The 21,222-nt window shown below is 43.7% G+C and overlaps 1 protein-coding gene across 1 annotated transcript in view; it reads left to right on the top strand.

Moving 5' to 3' along the window:
* Positions 1-21,222, top strand: part of LOC310770981 (PDZ domain-containing protein 2-like) — a gene marked incomplete at its 3' end in the record, with an annotated part of 120,648 nt that overhangs the window by 86,171 nt on the left and 13,255 nt on the right. Inside the window, 4 exon segments of the mRNA XM_083663675.1 lie at positions 10,361-10,480; positions 12,281-12,395; positions 13,307-13,380; positions 16,337-16,559. Coding sequence (XP_083519801.1) covers positions 10,361-10,480; positions 12,281-12,395; positions 13,307-13,380; positions 16,337-16,559 — 532 coding nt within the window.

The following is a 21,222-nucleotide window of genomic DNA, read 5'->3' as shown; positions in this document are numbered from 1 at the left end:
GCGCATGCGCGGTGCGCACGTGTTGAAACGGAGCATTTCCTGCTGTAGCTAAATGATCGCAAACAAAAAATCTGTCACAAATAATGACACAAAAACGTATTGTAGATTTTTTTGGTAAACAACCAGCTTCTAAAAAGAGCACAGCTGGTGAAGTCCAGCACCAGCGAGCCCAGGAAAACAGCTCGACCAGTACTCCATCGGTTTCGCCTGGTTGTAGCTGCTCGGAGAGCACAGGTGACAACACCCCGAGGATCAGGCCTCGCACTGCGGCCAATGTCAACGTGGAGCCCACCTGCGGTCCAGCCAGACCTCCGCCACCAGCACCTCCACCTAGCTGTCAAGCTGACTTGGCAGGATTTGAAGAGCCTTTCCAGCCATCCGACTACAATTTTCCTGCCAGACGTTTTGGGAAAGAAACTTTCAGCCGTGCATTCACAGCAACTTGGTTTTCGAAATGGAAGTGGCTTCATTACGTGGCGGAGAGTGATCACGTTGTGTGTTTTACTTGTGTGAAAGCAGTGGAAAAAAAACTGATTGCTGAAGACAGTTTTAGGGCAGACAATCCCTTCCTGAAGAGAGGCTTTACAAACTGGCGTAAAGCAATTGAAAAATTCAAAGAGCACGAGAGATCTAAGTTGCACACCGATGCAATAGAAAGGCATGCTGCTTTGTGTAATGTACCCATCAATGCCCTTTTGTCTGATGCTGCTGACAAACAGCAAGGCATTGCGCGACACGTTTTGGAGATGCTTTTCAGAACGATCAGATTCCTGGGCAGCAAGGGAATCGCCTTCAGGGGTGACACAACACGTGATGGAATACTTTATGAACTAATGATTGAGCGTGCATATGAGCGTCCAGAAGAACGGCAATGGATTCAAAAAAGAGACAATTGGATGTCTGATAAAGTACAAAACGAAATCATTCAACAGTTTGCCCATGCTATCCAGAGGGATATTGTAACCCGTTCATCTAAATGCAGATTTTATGGATTAACTGCAGATGGCACGACTGACATGAGCACTATGGAGCAGTTTTCATGCAATCTGCAATTTGTTGAAAGTAGCAGCCTGGAGCCCCATTGCGTATTTTTGGGATTTTATAATGCTCCTGACAGCACTGGGGAAACTCTTTTCACATGCATCAAGGACATATTTTTAAGGCTGAATATCCCTATTGAACGCCTTGCAGGATATTGCTTTGATGGAGCAAGCAACATGTCCGGGTGTTTTTCTGGAGTTCAGGCTCGGCTTAAAGAAGTAAGCCCTCAGTCACTCTATGTGCACTGCAGCAACCACTCACTGGACTTGATTCTCCAAGAAGTCACACGTGAAGTCAGTCTTGTGGCCGACACTTTGAACTTTGTGCAAGGCGTTTCTGTTGTGATTAGAGAATCGTCAAAGCGAAAACAGCTTTATCAGTCGCTTTTTGGCTGCGACGAGGAGGCTGTCAACATCCTTGGCCTGTGCCCGACCAGGTGGTGCGTCCGCGCTTCAGCAATCAAACGCGTATGTTCCTCATACAGCACTCTCCTGGCCACACTGAATACGCTAAAAGATGACAAGAGTGTCAGAGGGGAGGGCAGGGCAAAGATCGCTGGACTACACAAACAGGCTCTAAAAGGGAGAACATTGTTCGGTCTTCTCTGCTGCCATGCACTGTTCGATCCATGTGAAATAGTCGCCAAGACTCTGCAGAGTCCCAAAGCAAGTGCCCTCGGTGCGCTTGAATGCGCAAATGTGCTCAAAGTACGCATAGCCAAACTCCGGGATGATGCCGTCGTGGATGACATGGTCCGCCAGGTTGAAACCCGTGGCTCACAAATGGGCCTGAAAATGCCAGACACCACTCCAAGAGTGAGCAGAACCCGCTCGCTTTCGCCAAACCACAGAGCCAGAGGCAGTTGCGCACGACGCAGCAACAGTGATTTGGCGACGTAGCTTTTACGAGGCCGTTGATTTGGTGTCAGCGGAGCTGAAGAGAAGATTTGATCAGGAGAGTATGACAGTAGCAGCGAACCGAGAGAGGGCAGTTATAGAGGCAGCAGAGGGGAAAAGTGAAACAGTTGATTTGGAGCCCCTTCACCTCCCCAAGGAGCTGGACGCAGCCCGCCTTGATCTCCAGCTCAGAATGCTTGGCGATGTCACCAGAGAGTCTCGTTGTGTCACAGTTCAAGATGTAGCAACATGCCTCTCCAAGATCCATCCACAAGCAAGATCCCTGTTTACAGAAGCTGAAAAACTCATAGAGTTATGTCTGTGCCTGCCCATCTCCGTGGCCTCATCCGAACGGACCTTCTCTACCTTGCGTCGCTTGAAAACATGGTTACGCAACACCATGACCCAGAAGAGACTGAGTCACCTCGCACTGATGCATGTCCACAATGACATTTTGAACTCATTGGACATCCATGCCCTCATGAGAGCCTTCATTTCCATAACCCCTGAGCGCAAGGCCACATTTGGATTATTACCACAGGCCGCTAGTGAGGCTACACCTGTAGCACCTGCCCACTGAACACCTGGCCCACGCCCACAACTCAAAGTAAGACATTTGGTGTGTAATAAGCTGCCGCGGAGCAGTTTAATATTCAGTTGACAATCAATCAATACCCCTTGTAACATTGCTTGAAAAAGAAAAACGTGTATGCAGTTTTATGTTGCATGCGCAATAGGCATTTGGAGCTGTTGTCTGTGCCCATCAATAGCTTGTAACCTACATGCTTTGCTTTAAAAAGAAAAGAAAGATAAAAAGTGCATAGCCTATTTGGATTTATGTTCTTGTGTGCGCAAATGCGCCCTGTGTGTTTTGATTTACATTTGGTCAGTCAGGTGTAATGCTGCGGCGCACGCCGGCGCTCATCAGTTTAATGTTAATTTCACTTGTACATTTTAATATCACACTGATCCCGCTAACACTGTATTATAACTTTGATTTTAATTTCTTTAATATAGTGAACCAATTCAGAATTGGTGCGCAGGAACTGCTGATGCAGCAGGGCAGTAGCCTAATTTTGGCTGGTTGAATTATAGGCTATAAACTTTATTTGACTATATGGTTTTTCGTTTTGTTTATTTATTTTATTTATTTATTGTTTGATTTATTTTAACCATGGAGTATGTTTGAGTTCGTTAAATGATCGAATTAATATTTTTTGAAGTGATGAGTAAGTTAAAGTTGACCACTTATTCAGGGCCTGAGACTTTTAAAAGCAGATATCCTTATCCAGCTGGGGAAAGTGTCCCTTCTCCTTGTGTGCTGTGCACAATGCGCTTTTGGACTGTGTATTGCAATGTTGTGGCATTATTGTGAGCAATTTATTCCAGGCAATAAAAAGTTTAACTTGGAGTGCTATCCTCTTCTCTTTTATTCTTGACATTGTAGGATTTAGCACCCAGTTATTGGTTGAGTTGAGAGCGTTTTTTGATTTTTTTGATATCTTGAGCAATTTATTGTGCAATTGAATAGCTTTTGTATTAGGCATTAAGTGTTTTAGAGACCTGGCTATGCAGTTGCTGCTTTTTTGGTCAGTACTGTATTATTGTTATTGTAGGCCTATGTTTTATGTAGCCTATGGAAAGACAACCAATACGAATTGTTTAATCTTTAATTAATAATAATAATCTTTAATAATTATCTTTATCTTTATTAAATCTTTAATTTAATAATAATCTTTAATTATTATTTAATTTAATTACCGTAAAATACCAATTAGAAGCCGACTTCCAAATTGCCGCGGGTCCCATATATAAGCGCCGTCTGGATACATATTTTGTACATAAAAGCAGGTTCCAATTTGACGCCCGGTTAGTTTTTTCAATGTTTTCTTTTTACCTTTGCAACATCCTGTTGAATGCATCTCCCAAACACAATGAAGACAACGAGGAAACGAGGAACAACGAGGAAAAAAAACACATGCACAAAACTTGCTGATCAAAATTCGTTTTCTGTCAACATCTGATGATTCTGAAAATTGTGTAGGCATTTCCTGAAGATTTTTATACACTAAAACCGACATCTCTGGTGTAATAATTATTTTGAGAAATGTGCCTATGGTATGTTTCCCTGCCAGCGGGCATAGAAGTCAGCTTCTAATTGGTATTTCACGGCACTTTCACATGTGCGCTACTGAAGAGGGTAGGCTCCGTGAGTGATGAACTTTTTAAAAATTCGTTTTCCAGCAACACCTGACAGTTATGAAAATTGTGTAGGCATTTTCTGAAGATTTTTGTAGGCCTACAAATCCGACATCTCTGATTGAGAAATGTGAGTAGGCTATAATGTTTCCCCTGCCAGCGGAGGAGGCAGCGATGATGCAACAAATAATCTGCTCACATGATGATCATGTTCTCTCACCTTCAGCGGAGAAAGTTTAGTGGTAAATACCGGTAGGTCACAGTTCAGCTCAAATTTTATTTGATTTCATGTAGGCTGCAGGCCAGAACTGGCATGCAATGTGCTCTGCTGCGCTGAGAGGGAGGCGCGGCTCTCCCCATAGACAAGCAATCGTGTGGGGGGCTGTAGCCAACTGATTAAAATAAATGGTTTAAATAGACAATTTCATACTATTTACAATCTTTGCTGAGCAATATTTTTGTACAAAAATAATTAAAGCAGGTCCCAAACTGCCACAGGTCCCATATTGACGTGGGGTCTGGCTACATATTTTGTCAATTAACGCCAGGGCTAATAATTGGTATTTTACGGTAAATTATATTCCTCTAAATATGGCAAAAAATGTAAAAAAAAAAACGTCAAAGTCCCTCCCCCTCAGCACCCCCTGTTCAAAATGACTTCCCGCGGCCCTGGGCGTAACTGTTAGGTCGTAAAGTTATTACCGACTTAGCTTATACCCAGTCTTAAGCCCTGTTGGTGCAACTGGCCCCAGGAGCGCTTAAATGCCAGATCCGGTCCTTGAAAGAGGAGCGCTCCTAGCGCATCTTTACCATAGAGAATGAATTGCAGAGAGGCATGGGCTTCTCAAATACACACGTCCAGTTTGCACAACCCCTTAACAAGCATTAATGACCCATACCAGCTGGCGAATACCATATAGCCTAAATGCAACACCATCATGTTCTTGTAGCATTTTTTATTCAAACAGGCAGACCCGGAGGAAAAGAAACCATTCATCTTTTACTTTTACTCTTTCTCTTCCAAATAATCCAGCCACATAACATTAACTATGAAACAAAATGAAATTGCACAGGAACATAATGGTAAATTGTAAATGGTAAATGGCCTGCATATAGCGCTTTTATCCAAAGCGCTTTACAATCAGTAGGTACATTCACCCATTCATACACCGATGGCGGCAGGCTACCACGCAGGGTGCTGGCACACCAACGGGAGCAATTTGGGGTTCAGTATCTTGCTCAAGGACAGTTCGACATGCAGACTGGAGGAGGCGGGAATCGAACCATCGACCTCTTTTATCCAAAGTGATTAGTGGACGACCCGCTCTACCTCCTGAGCTACAGCCGCCCATGCAGGGCCCGAATTTTTTTGACCCACCGGCCAGTGGCGGGTAGATGGAAAAAATCTACCCGCCAAGCATATTTCTTACCGGCCAAAAAAAAAATGCATTTTTGTGTCACATATATCCATATATATACATTTTTTTCAGTACATTTGAAGTAGATAAGGTATTACGTTGAATAATACACACTTAAATAAGAGGCCAGAGTAAAATTTGAAGCTAATTATTTTTAATATATTGATTGATGATTGATTAATCAATACATGTCAAGTCAATCTTATCAATACATGTCAAGTCAATCTTGAGCTTAAATTGTAACCTAATGTTAAACATCATCAGACTCCTCACTCTCTACCCTCTTTGCAGGATTTAACAGAACAGAAGTAAATTTGAAGGTTTTGTAAACATAACTCCTAAGTAAAGTAAAGTAAAATTTTATTTATATAGCACCCTTCTCAGCACGAATGCACAGAGTGCTTTACACATTAAAATAGCAACACAGAAATATAAGTGCAGGAATAATACAAGAAAAAGGCAAAAACATAAGAACATATACAGAGCATGAACAGGTAAAAACAATGGCTAGGAATGACTAAAAGGCCTGTCTAAACAGGTGGGTCTTTAATAGTTTTTTAAACGAGAGCTCAGAGCGAGCGGCTCTCAGATCAGGGGGGAGGGCATTCCAGAGCTTCGGGGCTGTCACTTCGAAGGCTCTGTCGCCTTTTGTTTTTAGCCTGGTCCTCAGACTCCTCACCCTCTCTCTACTTCTCCTCGTTGCAGCCAATGTGACACTGGCTCTGTTCATGGTCACGAACGGCTTCCAGCTTCATTGATTTACTACCGATGACAAACGTGTTGTTTCTATTTTTCTTTTTGGCATACTTGCGGCACACGGAACAACTCATCACTACAGCCCCAGCATCATACTGTAGCCAGTCTCTTGAAACGCCGCTATCGCCAAACCTCCACTCCTCTCGAAACTTTCTTTTGTTAGGTGGTAGGGATGGGCATTTCTAGCAAAAACACTATTCGAAATTCGCTGGCCAAAGTCGACTTTTAACACATTGAGTGCCAAGGACGTCTGTGGACGTCCTAAAAAAAAGTAACGAGGAGTGCCAAGGACGTCTGTGGACGTCCTAAAATCATAATTCATATTATTCCATAATTCTGCTGTTTAAGGTCGTACCTAGCCAGTGAGCATGAATCCCTTCAAGGGATCACACGGCGCCACCTTAAACATCGTCACAGGAGCTGCTCCACCCACCTCAGATCCTTTACTTTGTACAGGAGACAGCGGAGAAAGCCGTGATGAAAGTGGAAACCGATGCATGCTTTCTGCCAGAGCCGTATATATTGCTCTGTTTACAGCGGAGAGTGGGCTCGGCTGCATCCGCGCTCACAACTGAGCTCTTATGCTTCTATCTATCTCCACACGATTTCCTAGAAAGCCTTGTGCGCCGGCTCCCAGCGCGACACTGAAAAGCCAAACCATTCTCATGAGAATGGTTTGGCTTTGGTTTTATTTTCTGGCGGCTAATCGTGTGGAGAAGCTATGCAGCAGAGACAGAGACATTTGTGGGAGCGGATTGAATGCTGTTCGCAGCTAACGTTGGCACCAGGCAGCCAGAGCAATCTGTGCCGCTCTGGCTCATGCATCGGTTTCTCTTTCATCACAGGGCTTTTTCTGCTTTTTTTTCCTCAACTTTCTCTAATCTGGAGAGCACTGTCGCCACCTAATGGGTCGGTAAAATAGGTTATACACATTCAACATGCCCCAAAATTTTACAGGAGATGGATCTGGCTTTGATCCACGTCCCACCGTCAAAAAACGCAATTGACGACTTTAGTCGTCATTGGCACTCAACGTTACTATCAGAATTGAATCTTGAATCTTGAATCTTGAATCTTGAATCTTGAATCTTGAATTGACGACTAAAGTCGTCATTGGCTCTGAATCTTGAATCTTGAATCTTGAATCTTGAATTGACGACTAAAGTCATCATTGGCACTCAATGAGTTAAATGTTTTCAAACATGAGCTGCTCTGTGAGTGACATGGACATAGTACTAGGGGTTTGGGTGGTTCAAATCCGTTAGCATGACCGCGTGCTCACAACGGATAATTGTGTTCATACATATACACCTCATCCGAGTAATGTCTGGATATCTTCAGGAGTTCACTGCATGTCTGAAAAGGGCTTTAGATGGAACTTCCATAATACAATGTACAGTAATTACCGTACAAATAATTACTTATTATTGTTATTATAACATTTTGTTTCATATTACAAAATAAAATGTCTACTTTGTGGATTAAAGTAGAATTACGGTTTTTACAATCTGGACCTCATTTCCAGCTTTAACTCATTGAGTGCCAGCCACTTTTGGAGAACGGACGCTCCCAGTGCCAGAGTTTCAGAGCGTTTTCAGTGATTTCTCGAGGCCCACAGAATATTGTGTGATATTACTATGTAAACACCGAACACGCACAAAGAACGATGAGACTCTATTGTATCAGCAGCAAAAAAAAGTTTATTGATATCATTTTCCGTTCTTTAGTTATCAGCCGGAGAAGATAGGTCAAAAACAGCAAAAACATGCGTTTCCATCTAGAAGCTGAGATATTGAGCCTTTTGTGAAATTAAGCATTTCAAGCAAATCACTGACTCTGAAGCTAATATTTTCTGACCTGAAACATCTGAACAGTAATTTCCTTCAATATAACAGCACCCCCACCCCCCTCTACTGCAAACTCCTCCTCTGTGGGTGTGTCTCTGGTGGCTCTGCTTGCTGTGCTGCTTGTCAGGCGAGTCTCTGCTGCTTGCGGATCCACGTTCGGAGGACGGCCGCTCGTCGGGGGAGTCTGGATCGGGCTCGCTCGTTTCTGGGGTTTCGGTTGTGAGCTGGGATGAAGCTGCGTCCGATTCTGGGCTTTCTGGGCTTTCTGCTGCGCGTTTCAAAGTGTGCTGCACCCAGAGTCTATTTTCGGAGCCCCCCACCGTTGTGCGCCGGCTCCCAGCGCGACAGCGAAAAGCCAAACCATTCTCATGAGAATGGTTTCATCACGGCTTTTTCTGCTGCTGTTTTTACTCAACTTTCTCTAATCTGGAGAGCACTGTCGCCACCTAATGGGTCGGTAAAATAGGTTATACACATTCAACATGCCCCAAAATTTTACAGGAGATGTATTAGGCATTGATCCACGTCCCACCGTCAAAAAACGCAATTGACGACAATCGTCGTCATTGGCACTCTACGTTAGTAAACGAATTGACGACGATTGTCGTCATTGGCACTCAATGAGTTAACTATGATGTTTAACTCACCCTGAAAAGCCCGATACCGATTTTGGCCGATTCCGATTTTCTTTCTAAGAACAATAATTGACGGGTTATTTTTTGACGTTTTTTTTTTTTTTTTACTTTGCTTTAATAGAAAATTAACATTCATGTCACATTTCTTATCATTTGCATGAGGTAGGACGATCTCACTAAATCTGTTACAAAGCATATCTTCCCCTATGGTGTTTAATGTTTTTTTTGTATATTATGTCCCTGCCAAATAAACAAAATAAATAAACGTCAAAATGTTATCCCTGGACAAGGAGTTTATAGCCTATAGGTCTGGAGCCCAGCGACCTTCGAAGCCATGCCCACTCTACAGTTGTGGATTTGGCTGTATTGAGTAGATGAGGAAATGAAGTCAGTTCTTTTTTATCCGCCATTCGAAAAAAAATCATCTCGCACAGAAAACCTTGCACACTGGTCCGATGCGTGTTATTATTATATTCGCAATACGCAACAAATAGTCCTCTCCTGTATCCACGTTACAACGTGACTGTCAGATAGCAGCAGCAGCAGTGATGTGGACTGCAGCTGGTCGGGGAAGAGGGGCCGGTGACTGCGGTGGGGTAAAGCGAGCTGCTCAGACTGGAGTGGACTCCAACCTACCCTGCCCCTCCGCGGTTTATTTTCGACTTGCATGTGTGACAAACTGCAAGCTTTGTATCGTCTTCACTGACGGTGAAACATTTCCGCACCGACGAAGACATCTGTGGCATGTGTGTAGTGGCTGCTTTTGTTTTGGCTGCAACTCATCCGTCTCGGTCTCGCTGCTTTCGGGTGCGCGCACGTCACGTGAAAATCGGCTCACAGAAACGGCTATTTAGAGTGACCGGCGCAGATCACCGGTCGAGGCCGATCACGTGGAAATCGGCCATTTCCGGTCACGTGCCGATCGATCGGTGCATCCTAATATATATGTATATATATATATATATACTGTATATATATATATATATACAGTATATATAAAACCTTCAGGGTGAGTTAAAAATAATAATTAAAGCTGGAAATAAGGTCCAGGTTGTAAAAAAACGTAATTCTCCTTTAAGTGGCAAACATTTTTCCACATAATTTTTTGGTAAAGGAGTATGAATCCAACCCAAGTCATCACATACTACACAGCTTTCTGTCATTTTCACTCCCCCCCCCCCCCCCCCCACACACACACACACACATCAATGACCACTCATCCTGCCCCCTGACTACCATGGTAACAGTGGCTGTGCTAATCGCTGTATTAATGAGAGGCTAATGGAGAAATGGAGACAAAAAGACAGGAGGAGAGCCAGAGCCAGAGTGGCTGTCTGTATCCAATATCCCAACAGTGAGGGAAGCCGGCTAGTAATATTCCACTGCACCCATCCGCAGCTGCAACAAAATAAAGTGCCAAATCCACCAGGGATTGGCAGTGCAAGGCAGCAAAACAAAAAGTCTTCCATTCCAATAGGTTGGAATTCTACATTTAAAAATGCCTGAAAAATGACATTGCTGCATGCTCCATGCCTGTTTTCTCATGCTTGTTTTTATCTCTCTTTTAGGAATATCAAATAATTAAGAAATCAGCTCGTTCCCTGAGCACTGTTCAAGTCGAGTCGCCATGGCGACTGGCCCAGCCATCCATTATCTCCAATATAGTGTTGATGAAAGGCCAGGGCAAGGTGAGTGTGCACTTCTGTCTGTCTGTCTGCCTGCCTGCCTGCCTGTCTGTCTGTCTGTCTGTCTGTCTGTCTGTCTGTCTGTCTGCCTGTCTGCCTGCCTGCCTGTCTGTCTGCCTGTCTGCCTGTCTGTCTGTCTGTCTGTCTGCCTGTCTGTCTGTCTGCCTGTCTGCCTGTCTGCCTGCCTGCCTGTCTGTCTGTCTGTCTGCCTGCCTGCCTGTCTGTCTGTCTGCCTCTCTGTCTGCCTGCCTGTCTGTCTGTCTGCCTCTCTCTTTGTCTGTGTGGATGCTATCTCCAATATAGTGGTGATGAAAGGCCAGGGCAAGGTGGTTGCACACTTCTGTCTGCCTGTCTGTCATACTGCCCACGTGCTTGTCTGTCTGTCTGTCTACCTGCTTGCCTGCCTGTCTGTGTCTGTGTGTCTGTCTTTCTGTCTGTATGGGCATTATCTCCAGACTCCTGACAGTAGGCTGCATCAAGCTCAGCTGTCCTTCAAAACAATGTATGCCATTTGTGTTGAGCTCTATTATCATAGACAGGGATGGCTGATATCAACGGGCTAGGAGGGCTAAGCCCTCCCTATCTTTTACAATAAAAATGAGATTTTTAGATTCATGGATGACCTGACGTGGCAGGGTTCGATCCTAGGTACAATTATTTTTAATCTGTGTATGTTACCACTCAGCAATATTATTAGAAATCACAACATCAACTTCGATAATTATGCAGATGATACTCAGCTATATATCTCTGTAGGCTCAAACGACTACACCGCTGTCGGCGACTTAATTGCATGTATCGCAGATATTGGTCTGTGGGTGTCGGAAAACCTTCTACAGCTAAATAAAGAAATTATGGTCTTTGGGTACAAAAGCTGAAAGGGAAAAATTGTCTTAACAGCTACAATTACTTGGATTGAATACCAAGGAGCAGGTCAAAAACCTTGGTGTCATCATGGACTCTGAGCTAAATTTGGAAGGTCACATTAGGAATGTGACTAAAGTGTCCTACCATTTGAGGAATATTACCACCAGAGTTAAACCGTTTCTCTCCCAGACAGACACAGAAAAATGTATACATGCTTTTATTTCCAGTAGGTTGGACTATTGTAATGCGCTACTGTCTGGTCTGCCTAAGAAAACATCTAGTCGGTTACAGCTCGTGCAAAACGCAGCAGCATGGGTTCTCACAAAAACCATACAGAGCTCACATTACCCGAATCGTGAAAGCTCTACACTGGTTGCCCGTGTTACAGAATCAATTTTAAAATTATTTTATTGATTTTTAAATTGCTAAATGGCTCTGCCCTCTGACCTGCTTAAGATGTATGTGCTTGCTAGGTCTCTTAGGTCCTCTGACTCTAATCTCTTGGTTGTTTCTAAGGTCAGGACCAAGAGGCACGGTGAGGCAGCATTTGTTTATTACGCCTCTAAGTTGTGGAACAGTCTGCCAGAGAGTCTCAGGGGCTCTAAATCTAAATCAAGCGAAATCTTAAGACACATCTTTTCATAATTGCTTTTTCTGTTTCCTTGTTGTTGTTGTTGCTGTTGTTATTGTGCTTTATTGCTTTTTTCCCTTTTTATAAATACTGTTGTTTGCTTTTGATGTTAAACACTTTGTGCTGCATCTCATGCATGAATTGTGCTATACAAATAAAGTTTATTATTATCATTATTATTATTATTATTATGTAACCCTTTCATCAACAGTTTCTGGTATGCGAATGTCATGAGTGGGGACCTTCTATTAGGTGTGCAGTTGCTATTGTTTTCTTGTTTCATTGACCTTTGAACTGTTGTGTAGGGCCTGGGCTTCAGTATCGTTGGTGGGCAGGACTCGGCACGTGGTCGAATGGGGATTTTCGTCAAGACCATTTTCCCTAACGGAGCTGCAGCAGCTGACGGGCGGCTGAAAGAGGGTAACTGCTAGTTTTCTCTCCGATATCTTTAAAGGGCATTGAGGAAGCATGTAGCAAAGCAGATTGTCCATTTCCACCTGGCCCACTCACTATGACCATCTCTCTTCTCTATCTTTTTCAATGAAAGGGTGCTTTATTGGTATGAAATACGAAAGTACATATTGCCAAAGCAAAGTCAACAAATCCAAATGACAGTGATCCTCCTATATTAAACGGGAGCAAGTGGGCAATGTCTGTTTTTTTTGTTTTTTTTTGTCCCGGCCACAGCTATGCCGTTTCACGTGCGATCGGGCTGAAACTTTCACCCGTGCGGGTGACGGAGCCGGATTTTTTAATTAGGTGATTGCCTTAATCACCTAATGATGTGATATCACCAGTGATGCCATCAGTGATGATGTCATCATCAGTGATGATGTCATCAGTGATGTCATCCGTGATGATGACATCAGTGATCTCATAAAGTCCTGAAAGTGATGTCATCAGTGATGTCACTTGAGCAATTGTGCATTGTGACATCGTTGATGACATCATAGGCATTGTGACATCATCAGTGATGTCATAAGAGCAATGGTGATGTCATCAGTGATGCACAGTTGTGACATCATCAGTGATGTCATAAGAGCAAGTGAGCCTGCACAGCGGGTGAGCTGCAAGGTGGGCAAGGGAGCAAGTGAGCCCGCACAGCGATCGAGCTGCCGCTGCGCGACTGAGCTGCGTATGTGAGCTGCAGGGCCAGCTCGGCGAGCTGCAGGGCAGGCGAGCCCGCGCAGTGGGTGAGCCTAGGAATCGAGCACGATAATAGGCTATACAATTGATATGTCAACACATATACAACAATTAATTAACAGTTGATTGATCTATCTATAACTATATCTATAACTATCTCTCTCAATCCAATTCTTATCTTATAGGAGATGAGCTTCTGGAAGTAAATGGAGAGTCTCTTCAAGGACTTACACATCAACAGGCCATCCAGACCTTCAAGGTAAACCACCTCTTTGCCATCACTACCACCATGATGCCAAGATAAGTAGTTTAGGAAGAATTCTAATACTGTTAGAAGAACATTTGGCAATGGTTTCTCACTCAGAAAGACAGTGAAAAGGGGGGGATAGTTGTATACCCTGATGAAAGCATGTCTGCTGACATGTCATTTAGGACTTTTGGGGCCCTATCTTCGCAAAAGTGGTAATTTAGCGCTTGCGCTCGTTTAACCCTGCGCGCAATGCAAATTGGGGGCGGGCACAAGCGCATGCCTGTTATAATTGTACTGGGCATAGGCGTGCTCAAATGCGTGCTAAAATGTGGGGATAGATGGCATTATCCTATCGTCAGCAGCGTGCAATTACTTTGTGCTAAGAGCTTTGAGAAGCACCTCTTAGGCGCTAAAACACTCGCTGCGCTTGAGCGCACCATAATCTTCGCGCTGCACAGCGCAGAAACGTCATTACGCACGGATGTGCCACGCCAGGACATCAATCAATCAATCAACACTTTATTCCAGACACAGAGGCGGTCCATAGTACATCACAATAAAAAAATATACAGAATACAAAACATAATAAAAAATACAGACAGATACAAATTCTGCTGCTAAAATTGGGTAACCAGCAGATTATTCGCTGAGGCAATCAACTATAATTCACTGAGAAACTTTTATCACATTGCCAGGAGGGGTTATGGTAAATGAATTTAGAAAACTTGTACATTGTAGCCTACTTGCAATAGGCTATTCACCTTTACCTGCTATCAACCTGGAGGGTCGTTGGCAACAGAGCCGATCTGTCACAAGCTCTCTCCATCTCTCTCTGTCCTCAGCAGGAGTCGGCAGCTCAATGTTTCGCCGAGTTTTAATTGAGTCCACTGTAAATCCTCCAATCTTTTATTTTGTCTCCAACGTTTACCCGCTGCAAACACGTTTCTATTGTCCCACCCCAGTCAACAAAATAACCCGAATTGCATCAAAACACAGATGTTTTAACAGGTATATGATGTGATGGTGTCGTTATGAGATTGGGATACTATATACAGTCAATAGGCCTACACCTATCCAAATTACACATGGGGAGAATTACAGCATGCCTCACGCAAACTATATTACAGGGACTGCAAGACGGGAATCTGGTTTGATTGACGCCCAGGCATTGCCAGGCCACACCTGTGAATAATTCTGGTGGTTAACACCGCCCAAATCCTGCTTGCCCCATGCAGAAAGGATTTGGCACACCTCTAATCTGTGTTTGCGCCCGTTGTTGTGATGAGTTATGCTCCCCCGCGAGTAATTGCACTGGGCACGCACAAACAGGTGCACAAGTGCAAATAGGGGATAGCGCCTGTACCAAGATAGGGCCCTTGATCTTTGGCATTTCTGTTTCGCAGTGTTATCTTGGCATTTCTTTTATAATGGTTCCTGTTCGTAATTCAATTCTATGGTAACAATGGCGAGACTCAAGCGCCCGGCATGGTTTTGCGCAGCCACGACTTGGAGCCGTGCCGCCGCCGAGCGGCGACAGCGAGACTGTGCATACTCGAACGTAACTCGTTCAAAACACGTCCAAAACGTTATCGTGTCGTTTACCAAGAACTTGCAATCATGTCGGTGGGGGAACATTTTATTGTCCCGGTGAGCCTGCAGAAGGCTTTGCTAGATGAGGGACAAGCACTGTTAAATGAGGAAATGGCATTTCCTCATTCCTCACAACAAAGAGTTGACGGCGCTAGACGGCTCAGAGTGACATTTTCGAGGAGCTGCACGCCCCCTACCCCGAGCTGCGCCGATAGGACGCCCAGCTGCGGCGACCCCCTCGGCGCAGTCAGCGCCGTCGATTTCGCACGAGCATAATTTTCCCTTCAGAGTAGATCCTCCTGATAGAAAGGAGCCAGTTGAGGTGGTTCAGGCATCTAGTAAGGATGCGTCCTGGTCGCCTCCCTAGGGAGGTTTTCCAGGCATGTCCAGCTGGGCGGAGGCCATGGGGCAGACCGAGCACCAGGTGGAGGGATTACATCTCCACACTGGCCTGGGAATGCCTTGGGATCCCCCAGTCAGAGCTGGTTAATGTGGCCTGGGAAAGGGAAGTTTGGGGTCCCCTGCTGGATCTGCTACCTCCACGATCTGGCTCCAGATAAGCGGTTGAAGATGGATGGATGGGAAAAAAAGTGTTAACTTCATAAGAAAGCTTCTTATAAACCATCTTTCTTGGAGGAGGAGAATATTTTATTATTATTATTTTCTGGCATCTTTTGCCTTTATTAGGTAGATGTAAGTGAAGTCAAGTGAATATCACACGAGAGAAAGTGCTGTTGTACTGTAGATCAGCACGGCTGTAAACATAACCACAGCTATGCTGATATACAACAGCACGAGCTTGAGCGTGATATTGCTTTATACAACAGTTGTAAACAATGCTATTCAGCAAGTAGCAGTAGTAGTGGTCCTCATTTGTGAAGATTATCTTGTTGAACACAAAGTTAGCTGTTTCATAAACTTTTGTTAACATAATTTCATGCATTTAACCAAAATTCCCTTCCAAAAATCCCATTCGATTTTTACACGTAAGAGCCGGAACTGCAGGGACTTCTGGGTAAGCCTACAAAAATAAGTCATCCCTGCGGTACTCTATAGACCAGTCATGTGAAAGAGTTCCCCATTCATTTTATCCATAGACATTTAGAAAAATCCTTATATAACAAGTTTTGAGGGTGGAACCAAGCCAACCAGCAACCTAGTGAATCGTAAAACATTTCACTTGGCGCAAAAACAAAAAATAAAAAGCGGAATAAATCATCACGTGACTGTGTAGCTCTATAGAGAGCCAAAGTTACGCCCCCTTCCGGTTTAGGCATACTGATGATTGATTGATTGATTTAACCTTATGTGTCTTCCCACAGCACCTAAAAAAGATGGTGGTGAGCCTGATTTAACTTCCTGTGCCTTCTCACAGCAACTAAAAAAGGGCGTGGTGACATTGACAGTCCGGACTCGCCTCCGCAGCCCTAGCCTGACACCCTGTCCGACCCCCACCCTCCTCAGCCGCTCCAGCTCACCCAACTCCAACGCCAGTGGGGGAACACCCATCCCATCAGGGTGTGAAGAGGTTGACGGCCGCAGGGTCCAAGGCCCTGGGCCCAAAGACTGTATCATCATGGAGGTCACCCTTAATAAAGGTTAGAATCTCAAGTTATCCAAATTAGGGTTGTGAGTACAGAGTGAGAGTGAGAGTCTTCTCTTGTGATAATTCCTGATTTAAGCCCACATCCATCTATCTATCTATTTATTTATCTATCTATGACACATTGATGGCTTATTACAGAGCACTCAATTAGACAGTCAGTGCCAACAACATCAGGTTCAGCCAGTCAGAAGTCAGACATGCCCACCCAAATAGCGACGAGACAAACATATAAATAACATCTTTGGACCAAGTAAATCAATAATTATATGACTTTGCAACCTGTAATAATTTCAGTCTTTGTTAACTGAAACAATGATCTCCTTCGATATACAGTCGGTTCAAGGTTCAAGTTTATTATTTTTCACAAAAAGGGCGATTTGTGCTGCAGCAAGCATAAAAACCACATAGCAAACATGTAGGTATAAAAGCAATACACCGTAGAAATACACAAACAACATTTCACTGTACAAGTAAGTGTCTCCCATAAGCCATTGAGACATCGGAATTCTCGGAGAGTTCACTCATACTTAAGACAGTAGGTAGGTCATTTCAGTCATTTCAAAATGACAGTCATTGGACCTGCCATGGAAATATAATGCTGTCTAGAGAGTTAGAGTCACCAGCTGGGGGAAAAACACCTAACCCTAACCCGGAAAACTGGGACATCTGGTCACCCTAGAACAGTGGTCCCCAACCACTGGGCCGCGGACCGGTACTGGGCCACAATGCATTTGGTACCCGGTAGAAAATAAATAAAAATTAAAAAAATACATAGGCTACGATATTATAGGCTGTGTGTGGTAGTTGAAACATAGTTTCAAGTTGACGTTTATTTATGTTTGTAGTTGAAACAAAAACATAAATACTGTAGGCTACATAACAGTACAACACAAAAGGCTGTTATTTACCCTTTGTGGGGGCGACAAAGGGTAAATAACAGCCTTTTGTGTTGTACTGTATGTATGTACTGGTGAGTAAATATATATGTAACTAAAACCATTAAAATTGACAACCGGTCCGCAACTTTTTTTTCCATGTATCTACCGGTCCTTGGCACAAAAAAGGTTGGGAACCCCTGCTCTAGAACATTATTATTCAGTCTGACATTGCCTCCATGTTATACATTTTCTGTGTGGGGGGGTTGACTTTTTCCCAACCAATCACTAGTGACTAACATGTAAGGAGTCTGGACTAGGCTATGTTTAACCCTCATGTCTGGGCGTCAGTCGCTCTAGTATTTGCGGTGTGTCGTCTCTTGTCGGCTTTGATGGCGGCTTGTCGGTGGCTTTTCTGGCTGATTCATGTTGGATCGTCGTTGGTGAGAGAAATCACTGATTGGCTGGTCAGGGATAGAGAAATCACTGATTGGCTGGTCAGAGAGGAGAAGAGAGGAGTCACACACAAAACACTCTGCTCATTTTCCAACTTTAGCTCATCTGATCATGCCAAAACGTTCGACAACAACGTGCCTTTGCGAAAGCCCCTCGACCCTCTCGCTGCACAATACCTCTGTCTCTTCCTTTGTTCTCCCACAAGCAAAACACCAGACAAGGGCTGACAAACGCCAATGCCATTTGCAACTTTTTATCAGACATTCTTGATTAGAAGTAGCTATATTACGAAACCGTTTAAGTGAGCGAAATGGGTAGGCAAATGCTGCTTTGTTTCATGAATCAGGTGTCACCCAGGTGCAGCACGTAGCTACATGCTAGTTGTTTGATGAATCAGGTGTCACCCAGGTGCAGCACGTAGCTAAATGCTAGTTGTTTGATGAATCAGGTGTCACCCAGGTGCAGCACGTAGCTACATGCTAGTTGTTTCATGAATCAGGTGTCACCCAGGTGCAGCACGTAGCTACATGCTAGTTGTTTCGTGAATCAGGTGTCACCCAGGTGCAGCACGTAGCTACATGCTAGTTGTTTCGTGAATCAGGTGTCACCCAGGTGCAGCACGTAGCTACATGCTAGTTGTTTCGTGAATCAGGTGTCACCCAGGTGCAGCACGTAGCTACATGCTAGTTGTTTCGTGAATCAGGTGTCACCCAGATGCAGCACGTAGCTACATGCTAGTTGTTTCGTGAATCAGGTGTCACCCAGGTGCAGCACGTAGCTACATGCTAGTTGTTTCATGAATCAGGTGTCACCCAGGTGCAGCACGTAGCTAAATGCTAGTTGTTTCGTGAATCAGGTGTCACCCAGGTGCAGCACGTAGCTACATGCTAGTTGTTTGATGAATCAGGTGTCACCCAGGTGCAGCACGTAGCTAAATGCTAGTTGTTTCATGAATCAGGTGTCACCCAGGTGCAGCACGTAGCTAAATGCTAGTTGTTTCATGAATCAGGTGTCACCCAGGTGCAGCACGTAGCTACATGCTAGTTGTTTCATGAATCAGGTGTCACCCAGGTGCAGCACGTAGCTACATGCTAGTTGTTTCGTGAATCAGGTGTCACCCAGGTGCAGCACGTAGCTACATGCTAGTTGTTTCGTGAATCAGGTGTCACCCAGGTGCAGCACGTAGCTACATGCTAGTTGTTTGATGAATCAGGTGTCACCCAGGTGCAGCACGTAGCTAAATGCTAGTTGTTTGATGAATCAGGTGTCACCCAGGTGCAGCACGTAGCTACATGCTAGTTGTTTCGTGAATCAGGTGTCACCCAGGTGCAGCACGTAGCTACATGCTAGTTGTTTCGTGAATCAGGTGTCACCCAGGTGCAGCACGTAGCTACATGCTAGTTGTTTCATGAATCAGGTGTCACCCAGGTGCAGCACGTAGCTACATGCTAGTTGTTTCGTGAATCAGGTGTCACCCAGGTGCAGCACGTAGCTACATGCTAGTTGACCATCGTGTTTGTGGTGTGTTCAAATGACACAGGAGATATGAGCTGATGCATCAGTTGGGTTCTAGTCCTTTCTGGTTTTCTCTGTGTGTCTCTGTAACACCTATTTTAAAAATAGACTAAAGACTTTTATGTTTACCGTCGCTTTTAACTGCTGACAGCTACTATGCAAACCCAATGAGTCCTCTATAAGTTTTTAGCTCTTTTTGCAACTGCTGCGCCTGTTGCTTAATGCACTTTTTATACTCTTTTTTTTAAGTTTTGTTGTGATGCTTTTAAATGTCCATTTTATTCTCTTCTTTTCTTTTCTTTTCTTTTCCTGTCAACCATTTTATGTGAAGCACTTTGAATTGCCTCTGTGTATGAAATGTGCTATACAAATAAACTTGACTTGACTTGACTATTATAATAATATAAAAGCTGATAGGTAATGCTGCAAACTGTAATATATAATGGAATTGACCATTTCGTCTACTGGAGCACAGTGGAATGTTTAAATGAGACTCAGAGACAAGAGTTAATGTGAAATATGCCATGTTCTTGTATTAATAAAAATAAATAAAAGGATTTGAACAACGTTGTTGGTACCAAAGACAGAAAAAAGACAATAATATCAACAATGGTGCTTTGATATAAAAAAAATAGCAATTGATTTCAAGTTTACTATATCATTTTCTGGGTAAATCTATAGTATCTTGGGTGCACCCTTGTAACCTGAATTTTCAGTTTAATTTATCAACATTTAAATATAAAAAATATAAAAATATAAAAACAAACTAAATAAATACAAACAACGACCCGTCACTGCAGGAAGGTATTCTGCTAGTCAGCCACTAATTCACAGTTCCAGGGAAAGAAAGAGGCAAGTCCATTACGAATAAATGCTTATGCTTATGATGCTTATGATGTAATGATGTGGCTTGCACTCAGTTCTGTAACTGGTTTTATGTTTTTGCTTTTTTTTCTCTACGTTTATTTTATGTGAAACTATTTGTGCTGCTGTCCTGGCCAGGACCCCCTTGCAAAAGAGATTCTGAATCTCAATGAGTTTTTATTCCTGGTTAAATAAAGGTCACTAACTAACTAATAAAGTCCAGAGCAAAAAACAAACCACGCCTTTTAAGCGTAGAATTATTCACATCGTCCTGATTGGAGAACTGCAGTAAACAAATCACAAGCTTCCCTTTCATGCTCCAATTCCTCTTTCATCCCCATCTGTCTCCATATATATTATTCAATATTATTATGCTCCTCAAATCTCACTGCAGTTTAAAGGACGGCTTTTCCGTGGGGAATATGAATATATATTAAATCTCACGCCCCTAAGGTTTTCGAATCCGTTGAAATTTTTGAAATTGGTTTTTCACAGCCAAAGCTATCAACCATCTCTCACATATTTTTTGGCCCAGCCGACGCGTTTTGCGTCATCTGGGCCAAGTCCGCCTTGCGGAAGTCGAGCACCTATGAACTACACTACTTGTGGGCCTGTGCTGCCATGGTCCCGCCTCTAGAGGTCCTCCACGCCCCTTCAGAGGTCTTGAAGAAAAACAAAAGGCAGCCATCTTTTTCCACCGCCTAGCCTATGGTAGCTAATATTAGCTTTCCATAGCTCCTTGCAAAGAGACCATATCTCGGAAACGGAAGCACGGACAGACATGGGACTGGCGGCATTGGAAAGCTCGTCAAATTTTACATCTAGTAACAAAATCAACGCTGAGCAATGTACCCGTTTTTACACATTTTTACATGAAATAGTTACAATATCAGATGCGCGTAACTCCTTGGAAAATGCCTTAAAATGCATGATTTTTTTTTTTTG

Source organism: Poromitra crassiceps, assembly GCF_964638095.1.
Source record: "Poromitra crassiceps genome assembly, contig: HAP1_SCAFFOLD_287, whole genome shotgun sequence".
NCBI lineage: Eukaryota > Metazoa > Chordata > Actinopteri > Beryciformes > Melamphaidae > Poromitra > Poromitra crassiceps.
The sequence above is the reverse complement of the archived record's forward strand: the minus strand, read 5'-3'. Positions and strand labels throughout refer to the sequence as shown.